Below are 12,459 nucleotides of genomic sequence, written 5' to 3' on the forward strand. Positions count from 1 at the left end.
GACCCGGATAAGGTTGCTTTTCGAGCTTTTAGCATGGTAGCAATGACTTCTTCCGACAGTCCTTGTTTTCTCCAGATGTCGGATTCAATAACCACCCCATCAAACGGAACAGGCCCAGGTTGTGGTGAGCTATGGGCCCTTGAAGGAGGAGATCTGACCTGGGGGTTAGACGTATTGGATGGGCGACCAACATGTCCTGCAGGTCTGAGAACCAAGACCGTCGTGGCCAGTATGGTGCCACTATGATTACAGTGAGTTGTGACTGTCTTATCTTCTTTAGTACCCAAGGTAACATTGGAATGGCTGGAAAGACGTACGCTAGCTTGAATCGCCAGGGTTGAGTCATTGCATCTGTCCCCGCTGCTGTCGGGTCCCGACAGCGGGCAAAGTACCTGGGTACCTTGTGATTGTCTCTGGAGGCCATGAGGTCTATTTGTGGAAGTCCCCAGTGATTTACTAGCTCGGCAAACACTTCCGGGTGTAATTCCCACTCTCCGGGTTCTATTTGATTTCGGCTGAGGTAATCAACCTTTGTGTTTGATACCCCCGGGATATGTATTGCGGACAACCTCACCTTGTTGATTTCCACCCAGTGTAATATTTGCTGTGCCTCTGCTAGTGCCGCTTTGCTGCGGGTTCCTCCCTTGCGATTTATGTATGCCACTGTTGTGGCGTTGTCGCTCTGTACTCCATACTTCGAGTGCCAGTCTTACGGCTCTTAATTCCAGTATGTTTATTGGAAGTTTTGAGTCTTCTGTGGACCATAGTCCTTGTGCTGATAAGTTGTTTCAGGTCGCTCCTCATCCCCCCCAGCTGGCATCCTTGGCTATGACTGTCCAGTCTGGTGTCGCCCATGACTGTCCTGTGTTTAGGTTGCAGGGTTTCAACCACCAGAGCAACCTCCTGGTCTGTTGGGAGAGGGAGAATGTTCGGGAGAGGGGTCCCCCTTTCCAGACGGCAAGTGTGTTCGACTGTAATGGACGAAAGTGCATCTGTGCAAATGGCACTGCCTCTATGACTGAGATCATCACCCCTAGCACCCTCATTGCTGTTTGTATTGTGATCTTTTGAGGTACAAGTAGGCGTTGTATCTGATCTCTGAATCTTTTATGTTTGTCGTGGGGGAGACAGACCAGTTGAGTGCTCGTATTGAATTCCAGCCCCAAAAAGGTCATTTGGTGGCTGGGGTGTAAATTCGATTTCGACCAGTTCACTGTCCATCCGAATTGCTGGAGCAAGGAGATTGCTAGAGAGAGATCTTGCTTTGCTTTTGTTGCTGTTCTGGCCTTTATGAGCAGGTCGTCCAGGTAGGGAGTGATTGAGATCCCTTGTAGACGTAGAGCCGATTCCGAGACTGACATCAGCGTGGTGAACACTCGGGGGGCTGTTGATAACCCGAATGGAAGGGCTACAAACTGGTAATGGTTGTTGGCAAAACGTAGGAAGCGGTGATGCGGTGGCCATATCGGCACATGTAGATGCGCATCCTTTATGTCCAGGGACATCATTAGTTGACCCTCTTCCATTCCCCTGATCACAGACCCTATCTGGGGGGGTTTATCTATGATACTGCCATTATTTCCCCCAGCATTTGTCATTGGAAGAATAGGGCAACTTTAGGCAACTTTTCTCCGGGACAAGCCTGGCCTAACAGTGTCGGCAGATTTTTAGCCAGTACCAAAACAATGCAGGCAATAGGAAAGTCTGTTTAGTAGGAAAATCAAATACTGTACATGACATAAATATCTGTACATATGTATAATAGGGAGGGTTGCCACCTTTTCTGGAAAAAAAATACCGGCCTTCCTATATTTTTGCAGGTAGCAACCCTAATAATAGGGAGGCCCTCCAGCTGTTTAGCACTATAAGCATTGGGGTATTCTCTAGTGCAGCCTGGACATTAAATCAAACAAATGCCAATTCTTATCTATCTACTGTGATCATATTGTGATATTGTGACACCCTCTGCATATCCATTCATACTCATGTAACTGTTGCTTTAAGAGTTACACATAATATGCTTTCAGTATATGCAGACGTGACCTTGTAGAAAATAGTTTTGTTTTTCTGTGTAATCATCCAGCTGGGCAGCCAGTATCAGGGCTACAGGGAGCTGTCTGTAAGCACACCTCCCAACTGTCCCATTTTTCGCAGGACAGTCCCAATTTTGACAGCTCAACCAGCATTCCCGGATTGTTACTGAAATGTCCTGACTTTCTCTTTGATCTCCTGCACTTTGATCTCCAGCCACAAAAAGATACAAAGTTTCTAAAACTGACTTGAGAGAGTCCAGAATATGTGGCAGGTGCACTTCTATACATTAGTTACAATTTAAGATAAGCAAAGAAGCAATTGTAACTATTTAAGATAAGCAGGTCTATTGGGGAAATTGTATAAGATATAGAGAGAAGGCGCACACCCATTGAAGTAAAAAGAGGGGTGCTAATTGGCTAGGTACTCCCTGGAGCCTTAGATAGAGATGACACTTATCTAATCCGTTTCTTTAGATAATGAGTTGAAACGCATATGCGTTAGAAATGTGAGGAACATATGCGCAAATAGGATGAATGACAGGAAGTGACGTGTTCTCTATATTTCAGACCTTCGTGAGGATGCAGCAGCGTTGCTGCGTGACTTTGAATTAATGTCTTCATTGATGAGGAGTGGATCTAGATACTTTTGTGCACACAGTCGCATTGCTAGAAATGTTATTAAATGTTACTGCATATAATCTAACTTGGACGATATGTTGGAACGCATATGCGTTCCATTTGATGATCCACAATTCATTGCTTGGCCTCTTTACTATCTGGGGAAGCAGAAGTGACGTTAGACGCCGATTTGTGAACGAAGACACACAGCTTGGGGTATAAAACCCTTATGGACAGTAAGGCTCGTTCTGCCTTTTTGTTTTTTTGTCTATTTGTGCCCCTGAGGAAGACCCTTAAGGTCGAAACGCGTTGGGCTCTTTGTTTCTTTAGTATTTTTGTATAATTGTTTTGTATTTTCTTTATTTTTTGTAATACATTTTTCCATTATTTTCTTGATATTGGGTGTGCTATTCATTACTTTGAGCATTTATTGGGGAAATTGTGTGACTTGCAGCTTAGAATGGCTAATTCTAAGCAACTTTTCAATTGGTCTTCATTATTTATTTGGTATAGATTTTTAATTATTTGCCTTCTTCTTCTGACTCTTTCAAATGGGGGTCACTGACCCTCATCTATAAACAAATACTACAAATGTATTGTTATTGCTACTTTTTATTACTCATCTTTCTATTCAGGCCTCTCTTATTCACATTCCAGTCTCTTATTCAAATCAATTTTGAAACTGTTGGGAGGTATGTGTAAGTAATAGGTAAAGCATATAGAGACCATCTTGTAGGAGACAGAATTCCTTGAGGTATGAGCCCCCCTTTTTCTGAGTGACAGCTGAGAGACTATAAAAACCTTGTAGGCTGCAGGGTTAAATCAAAAGTGGTTGCTCATTTCTCCTTCACACGTGTTGCAATAAAGACTTATCTTACAAAGCAGCATCAAGTCTCCAAAGGGTCCGCTCACAACTCCAACAATATTTTTGGTCCGGGGGGTAAGCAATCACCACCATTGTCCACCGCCATATTCCCTTCCATTGAATGGGAAAGTATGACAGAACTAAGGGTGAGGGGCAAGGAGGTGCCACATCTTTGTCCTTACTGCCATTTTATTTGCACTTTGCAAACTGCATCCAGCATTAATCCTAACATGAGGAGTGTCCACTGACATCACAGGTCCATCCTCGCAATGTCACCAACCTGCCCTCCATGATATCATTGACCCACCACCCGGCCTGGAGTTAACAGCGGGGAAAGATGGAAAATGGTGACACGTTCAACCAAAAAATAGTTACATAAATTACATGATCAATAAATCAAATACCACAAAATAAATGGCATACTCTTTGGAACATTACTCTCTGCATCAAACTAAATGTGCTTTTGATGGAATTATTGTACCTATTGTACCTATATATATATATTTCTATTTTTTTTTAATAGGTGGTCTTTGTGGGTGTAGAGCTATGGGTGTCAACTGATACCAACGTTAAAAAGTATTTATATTATTCATAAGGAAGACAAAAAAGTGATTAAGGAAATAATTTTTATTTTAAAAAAGGTATAACAAAGAAAAAAATAGGCATCAAAAGGAAATGGTTGGTTGGACTATTCCTTCCTCCAAGACTCATCCCACTAGCCACCTGTTATGGATCAGAGATGGTTGTTATCTTCAGATCTCTAAATGTTTTTTCTTTACTGAGAATCCCATTTCGTAAGGCACTAATCCTGGTGGTCTAGCGGCAGCGGGGTCCATACCGCGTTGCTCCCTGCTCCATGCTGGTTCCGGTCCTCTAGGGCAATTCATAAAGGCGCAGGCGCGCTGACGTGATTGCGCCATCGTGCATTGGCGCGGAAATTCAAATGTATAAAAGGGGATTTTTAGTATTAGCTCATTGCCCGTTGTAGGTTCAATGAGCTTGTTCCTGGGAGCTTATTGTTGTGAATCCTGATTGATCCTTCGTGTTTGACCCATACCTGCTTGCTTACTACGCTGATCTCTCCAATCCTGACCTTTGCCTGAGTCTCTACTACTCTCATGCTGAATCCTTCCGATTGATAACCTGGTTTCGACCCTTGCCTGCCTGACGATTCCTACTGCTTGTGCTGGCCCGGCCTACCTGTTCCTGGTGGCTTCCTATCTTCCAGCATCCTTGTAAACAGTCGTGCCCCATTGCCAGCCAGAACTTACGCCTTGCACCTCTCGTTAAGTCCAGGTGGCATCTGAGTAAGCTGAGGGCTCCTCCCGAGGCCAAAGGCGGTCACTTAACTGGTGAAGTACGAGCCGAGACCAGGGTGCCTGGCATCTGTTCTGGTGTTGGGTGCTGACCGTGACACATTTCCAGTATAATTTGCCTAAAACTGAAAAAACAGAAAGCTTTTAGCACTAAAATATATATATATATATAGTCCATTAGGCTTAAATGAATCATTTTCATTATGTATTCAAAATGATGTCTCCTATACTCAGATGTAATACCAAAAGTTATACCCGGTGTCCTAGTGTTAAATCTGTGTTATATTGCCTACAATCTTAATTTGTATGTTCTCACGTAATACCTTCCTATAATTATAAGGTAGTTGAATATTTTACTGTTCTGGATACTATTAAAACGTATTGGCTTACAAATGTCTGTAACCTTGTTCTAAGTTAAGAGGAACTGCTTAGATTTGGGTTGAGCGTTGCAACTAATAGCCATTTCCAAGGCTGAGGCGAGTGCTGGTGGCATAACTACTTGCCTGGGTGCAATTGCAACCCCCTCATCCCCTTGGGGCCCGTGTTAAACTTATCAGGGGGTTGGACACCAATTTTGTCCAATCTGCAAGACATTCCCATGGGGGAAGAGAGCCTGAAGTAGCAAGTACCCACCCATGGCATACTTATATAAATAAACACAGCCCAAAAACATTATGTACTCAGATTATATGCCTGAGGTTATATTATTCTTTAGACATTCATCAGTATCAAAGTTTCTGTCCCTTGACTTGCACTTACCTGTTTATATATAAGTTCAAATCCTCCCACATTACAGTTAGGGTCATCCTTGTAATCAATCACCACACGTAGCATGTCCTCTACCATTGGTGGAACAATTTTCCACATTACTGACGTGTCTTTGGTTATGCCAGGTTTGTATTGTATCTCAAGTAGCCAGGGCTGGAAGTTTTCTCCAAACAGAAAATCTGAACCAAAAAGGTCAAAACTGTTTTTCCTGTACTTCACATTTTCCCGAGTGGCCTTCATTGTATGAATGAGGGCTTTCTTCATCCCTGGTATAATGATTGAATCCCAGACTTGCTCTTTTCCGATTGTACAAAGATACTCTTTGAATTCGTCACTGTGCCACATGTTTTCTTCAGGCAGGTTGGGGTGACGATTTGGTGCATTCTTTAATTTTTTCTGTATGGCGTAATTACATACATGGGTGGCGCTGGAAGGATAAAACAATACAATTGTCAGGTTTATGTGCCTGATCCATCACTAGTAATCCAGTGTCGGTATCCAGTGAGTCACTAAATATTCTAATCTTGCCTTAGCCATTCATTAGATTTAGCAAGCTGACTACCATAGTTAGAGCAAAATTACAGAGCCCTGTAACCAATGCAACTGTTACAGAATCAGAGGTTAGAAGAACAGGGCCTTTAGCATATTCATCCACTTCACAGATGTAAAGGAAACAAGCAAATACATTTCATGCCATAAAGTGATTTATCCCAAACATTATCGTATACACCGTGGATTAAACCTATAAATTACCTTTAAGTTACAAGCAACAATGGCACAATTGTCCAAGGTGTTTTATAATGTAATTCTTACTTGTTCAATTAAAAAAGGTCTTATGATATTTATACCAGTTTGTAACATGCTAAAATAAGGCAGAGAGTAGTCTTATTTCTGTTTGTACATGAGCCTCTGAGAGTACAAAGCAGTGAAGTCATATCAACATCACGTCATTACTGTATAACAAATAAATAGAATGCAAGATTTTGCACCCTCTACTTACGTATCTAAACTCTCCAGCGTGAAGGGCTGAGATGAGAAACGGAGGAAACTGTGCTTATAGAACCAGATAGTTAAGGGGTACCAGTCCGTTATGAGGAAATGCTGACGGAGATCAAATTTGGTTCCATATACAAGAAGTGGCCTCTCTATGTACTTTTCAACCACCCATTCCCTTCCCAAGGAACATATGTCTTTCAGATCATTTCTGCAACGTATCCCTGTAATAACATGTAAAACATGAATCAATCTCTGTTTAAATCAATATTGTAGTAAACCATTCTGTAACACCTGAAGCAACAAAATCAGCATGCGTTGGACCAATAACTAAGGTTGCTCCTTTGAAACCATATTGGTCCTACATCTCACACATCTAATTAGGAATTCATTTATACATATTCTGCATTATTGCACAGAAATAACCATAATCATAACTGTGAATTGGCCATGAAGAATGGGAATTTATTATGTGCCAAAATGTATGAGATGAGATGAAAACCCTCATGGATCCTCCCAAAACCTCACTGGCGGTGAGGTTCCTCACCCTTCTATGGATCATATAGAAATAGCTATTACTATATAAGCCCTTGCATGATTTTCTGCATTAGTTACTGTATGTGAGTCATTTAATGTCCTGTGGGGGCACCCACCAGTAACCTGAACTTTTGTTTCCCCCTAAACAACAATTGAGTACCCATTTCACAGATTCTCTTACCTCTTCCTCTAGATAAATTTCTTGGTTTTGAAATCCAGATGTTTTTTTCTCCATCTATATCTAGCTGTGGGTTCACTCTTCTCAGCTTACATAACAATTGGTGGCAGTAATCAACATACTTGTCTGAATTCTGTATGTGCGCACCATGACTGTAACAATACAAGGGCAGGGATGAGAGACAGTTATACATAATACACATCACACTATTGCAATACAATGTTTATGGAGAATATTATAATGTATACCAATAAGTTTATTATTTACGATAAATATCTGTTCTATGTGATTTGTTTTAGGCCCTTGTATTCGTAGATTTTATGGTTTTTACACTTGCTAAATAACTAAAAAATCATGGATTAAGTAACTATAAGAAAAATTCATGAATTTGCGCAAAAACTATGATTCGAAGAAACAAACATTCTATGAACATTCATAAATCACCCCATAGAGTGTTCACTGTCATTGTTTTCCTATAATCAGGACAATTTCTTTCTAAATCTAAATTGTTATGAATGGTTTCATCTGACATTACTTACTGCATAACCTGATAGTAGTCACTTATGAAATGTTTTCTATCAACTATCCCGGCACATATTATGTCGTCTTCATCCTCATGTGTCAAGTCGTACAGATGAAACTGGCAAGCCACAAGGGCTGTTACTATAATATCTTCTGGAACAATTCTTGCAGGGCCATGATTGTTTATTTTAGCATCTACAGAAAAGAACATAACAGGAGGAGATTAATAAGAAGTGAGAACAATAAACAAATATAGTTGGTTGGAAAACCATGAGATGCCAGTGACTCCATTTCAAGTCTAATCTTACAGTGTAAAAATGAACAAGGTGTTACTGTCCAATTATAGTCACTGCAAAGAAGGGGTCTTGTTTAAATACTACAAGTAACTCATTTTCTGTTATCAGAGTAGCTGTAGCTATACCAGGTGCCGCTGCTTTTCCCTTACCTGACATGCAAATAGCCGTTTTTTCTTCCTTTTCTTTCCGGCTGGGAATAACTTCATCTTGCAAAGACTTCCCATTGGTTCTCAAAACCCATTTTAGGATACCACAAGCCGCAGTCATGGTAAAGTCATCTAAATAAAGGTACATTTTTTGTTAGAATACTCTATTTAACCAAAAGATGACACTAACAATAACTGTGAGAACAAACAGGGCAAATATTTAGTTTCTAAAGAAAGATGGAACTTTGAATTATATTTCTAAGCAGGTGATACTATGGATTTATTTTCCTTTACATATTAATGTATATAGGCACAATTTATAAGAGATACAGAGAGTTGTCGTTAATATGCACTATAATATACTTATGGGAACTTCTAATAGCTGTTACATTAGAGCACATTTTATTTAGGGTGGAACATTATTTCATATGGACAGCTATATAGAACCAGTGATTTCAGAATCCCTCTTAAACATTCTAATGACTAGGTGATAAGTGAGAGACATCAAGGAGAGGGGAGGGACTAGTCATGGCCTGGTCAGTGTTCTATATTGGAATGTGTGCTCTGTTGCCTTTTCAAATGTTATATAAATACATTTGTGTAAAAGCTAAACCAAAATAACTATTCCATGAAAAAAATGCAATATATAAAATAACCTTAGTGTTAAACAAGGGGCCCCATCCATTTTTTACCCATGAACCACATTCACATAAAACAAGAGTTTTGGAGCAATGCAAAAATGATAAAAGTCCCTGGAGGTGCCAAATAAGTGATGTGATTTAGTAGCCCCTACGTGGCCTGACAACATACAGGATCCTCTACATGGCAGTACACCTAGTTTATATGCAATTTAAATTTGCCTCCAAGCCTGGAATTTAAAAATAAGTGCCTGTTTCTAGGCCAACGAGAGAAACATCCAAAGAGTTGGTGAGCAACTGGTTGCTCATAAGCCACTGGTTGTAGATCACTAAGTTAAATAATACTTTGGTTTTGAAGGATATAAAGCCCAGATTTAAGATACTATACCCAAGACATAATGCCATGATACAGTATTTTATGCACACTTACCAATGAATGCTTGTTTTTCATTTATCTTACTAAACATGTAGCAACGAGGGAAGAAAGTGTGTGGATTCGCATCACACGACAAACACCATTGCCTTAATACTTTGCACAGACCACTCTAGAATACAAAGAACATATTTAGTTATGCATTTTATAAATATAAAAAGTCAAAAAAGATTATAGCAAATAAATATACAAAAAATTCTAGGAATTAGAATGCAACAACATCTAGAGAGCCACTGATTGGCCACATTTCTGGCTTCTATATTCCCACCAGGTCACCTGTGTCCGAAGAAGTTACATTGTGAGTATGACCAGTGACAAGAGGCATCATATCATAGCCTTGTTTTCTCTTGGAAACCCTATGTAAAATAATTTCCACTTCCATTTACTGGAAACCGTCTTTGACTTGGAAATAATGGGTTCCAATCATGTTAACTGGAAGCCATATGATTCAGATGAAAGAAGCAGTCCTGCACAGGCAGACTGTAAACGGGCAAATATCAAAATGCAATGCACCAGTATTTATTAATGGGCCAATGTGGAGCTATTTGGGTCTTTACACTGGTTAAATACTGGGGCCTCCAGTTCAGACATGGATCAAATCATCTAAAACAAGTTGCTTTTTATTTTTTGTTGTGCTATTATAATAAAACGGCAAATTTCACTGAGAATGTGAATATATTCACAAATAGTATTTAATAAGCAATTCATTTTGATCAGTCTACTGCGAGATAGAAATGAAAGATCTAATTGGTTGCTATGGGTCATTGTAAGTCACTGCAGTTGGCTCACCTTGCTTGTGGCGTGCACTCTGCAAAAGTGATTGGTTATCTGATCCTCTTTCAGAAGATGGAGTTCAATTCTTTGGCGTGTCAGGATGAGGTTGGGTTGTATGTCATAACGACTTATAATCTAAAAAAGAAAAATAAATACAAAGTTTATTCATGGAAGGCAAGTACACTCAAATGATTAGTAAACTTCTGGAGCATTATATTACTTCTTTTACCACAGAAGAAATAACAACTGGCCTAGTAACTGCTAGTTATGCTGCTACCATACTCTGTAATTAAGTTGCACTAAGTACTGTAGCTTGCTAACTTGCTTGGCTCCTCTCCACCAGTCACATCATGCACTTTAACTGAATAGTAAATGTAGTGGATTTATATTTATGTTCATAGAAAGAAATATGTTTAGCTATAGGAAAGGGCAAGTCATTGTACACTGTTCTGGGTTGAACAATGACAATGGTGTGATAAAAGAAAGCATATAATATTAAACATTAACAATATTTATCTTAATGCTCAATTAAATTGGCCATATCCATGAGTGGTTAGATTAAGATTACCCACACATTTCTTACATAGATCTTTGTATTGTACAAACATAAATATGAATTTACCTTATGTCCATATGTTGGGTCACGAAATACAGTTTTCTTGGGACCAGCATCTATCAAGTAAAAACATTGCATTAGTATCATTATCACAGTTTATTAGATTGCTCAGAAAGGTTCCACTAGTAGCAGATTCTGCCCATATTTCCCAGGCACATTAGGGAATATAATATTATCTCTATAATATTAAGGCTTAAGACTAGAGTACTCAACTGTATAACAAAACCATGTTTTTTGGTGTCAGGTGCCTACAGAAAAAGTATTCCTTATAAATTCTGGCCTACGGATATGTTTACGTGGAATATTTTCAGATCAGAAAGTCACTGGAAGATAAAGTTGGATGCAACTTTCATGCAATTGTCGCCTATTCCATGAGGTTTTATCCTCTACTTCTACTTCATCAACTTTGTGCTCATGAAACCCCAGGGCAGACATTTATATGCTAGCATGTGGGGAGCACTAGGTTCATTTTTATCGTTAACAATTCAATATCTCTAAAATCCTTGAAGAGATGTTTTTTTAAGCAGACTTACTGAAGGTGGGGGCAATTTTCTTCACCCATCCTCTACTTAATAGGCCTCTCTCGAAGTCATTGGATCTTTTAAAGTCAGTCCAGAAAACTTTCTTTTTCTGTGGGATATTTAAAGAGAAACGCATTAGAGATTCCAAATACAGTAATTTCTTAAAGGTGGCTTATACAGAATAAATTGCTTGCATGGGATCATGTTTCTTCTGTGTGATATTAAGGGACCTTAAGGTATATAAAAGAAACAAATTCATAAGTCTTGGGGTTTGGAAATAGCTGTAGTGGAAGAACATAATAGTTTGTTATACAACCAATACTAACTGTGTACTTGTTGCATATTGGGCAGATATCAGGGATAAATGTAACAATGCTCTTCACATCTACCTATTTCCTTATGAGTTGGCTATCAGCATATCTACTCACAGCAATACACTGGTACCAATGTAAAATATTTTTTAATATTGTCATTTGTAAAAATGGCCATTACAGGTATATTCAGAATTACTATGTTACTTTAGTGGATTGTGTCTATCTTAGACCCAGGTGCCTCCTTCCAGCCAATCATGGCTCTCACAACAGGACACATGAAGAGCAGAATGTGGCTTATCTGTTATTCACTCCTAGTGTTCTTTAACTTTTCTTTGTAAAGTCATTATAGCCTTGGGGAAGTCAGGCACCAAACTAAGATCATTTACATTGTAGGAGATGGACTCTCTGTGCAATGTCATTTTTAGGTTTTTTTCTCCTAATATACTTATATTCACAACATAGGCTAAAAGAATTCCTGGTGCTGGTAAATTACTTACCGCAATTGATGTTTTAACCTGGTCTTCGAAGCATCTCTTCTGTCTGGATACACATTCGTCACAGTACAATTTATCCCGTTCAGGTGAAACTGCATGTGCAAAAGAGATATAACATACATATATTATATTATCATGAGTGATGAATAATGATATAATATTTTAACAAACCACAAAGAGTACAAAATGAAGATGGCAATTTACTACAAAATTCCCAGGACTGGAGAAATTCAGAATAAAACCTATTTTATGAAGCCACATGATAACACAAGACAGTTCTTTGAAATAATCTTGTAGAACATCATGTACTAGGACATATACAGGGGCAAATCTATTTAGGAAAGTGTTAACAAATAACAACAAATTTTCACAGTTGATAAAGGTGAAGATTAGAAGA

General features: G+C 39.1%; 1 protein-coding gene across 5 annotated transcripts in view; it reads right to left on the reverse strand.

Annotated features, from left to right (window-relative positions):
• Window positions 1-4,128: 4,128 nt before the first annotated feature.
• LOC121401593 (tubulin monoglycylase TTLL3-like) overlaps window positions 4,129-12,459 on the reverse strand; it is a 32,095-nt gene continuing 23,764 nt past the window's right edge. For 3 of the 5 annotated variants that reach the window (XM_041587050.1, XM_041587052.1, XM_041587049.1), the window contains 11 exons: window positions 12,066-12,154; window positions 11,267-11,363; window positions 10,740-10,789; window positions 10,133-10,252; window positions 9,341-9,455; window positions 8,276-8,404; window positions 7,848-8,025; window positions 7,312-7,460; window positions 6,601-6,817; window positions 5,592-6,027; window positions 4,843-4,951 (listed from right to left, as the gene is read on the reverse strand). In XM_041587050.1, coding sequence (XP_041442984.1) covers window positions 4,862-4,951; window positions 5,592-6,027; window positions 6,601-6,817; window positions 7,312-7,460; window positions 7,848-8,025; window positions 8,276-8,404; window positions 9,341-9,455; window positions 10,133-10,252; window positions 10,740-10,789; window positions 11,267-11,363; window positions 12,066-12,154 — 1,670 coding nt within the window. In that variant the 3' untranslated portion in view covers window positions 4,843-4,861. Of the gene's footprint in view, window positions 4,308-4,813; window positions 4,958-5,591; window positions 6,028-6,600; window positions 6,818-7,311; window positions 7,461-7,847; window positions 8,026-8,275; window positions 8,405-9,340; window positions 9,456-10,132; window positions 10,253-10,739; window positions 10,790-11,266; window positions 11,364-12,065; window positions 12,155-12,459 lie in introns of those variants that run through there. The other 2 variants (XM_041587051.1, XM_041587053.1) reach the window with 2 other exon arrangements.

This window comes from Xenopus laevis, chromosome 3L (assembly GCF_017654675.1).
Source record: "Xenopus laevis strain J_2021 chromosome 3L, Xenopus_laevis_v10.1, whole genome shotgun sequence".
Taxonomy (NCBI): domain Eukaryota; kingdom Metazoa; phylum Chordata; class Amphibia; order Anura; family Pipidae; genus Xenopus; species Xenopus laevis.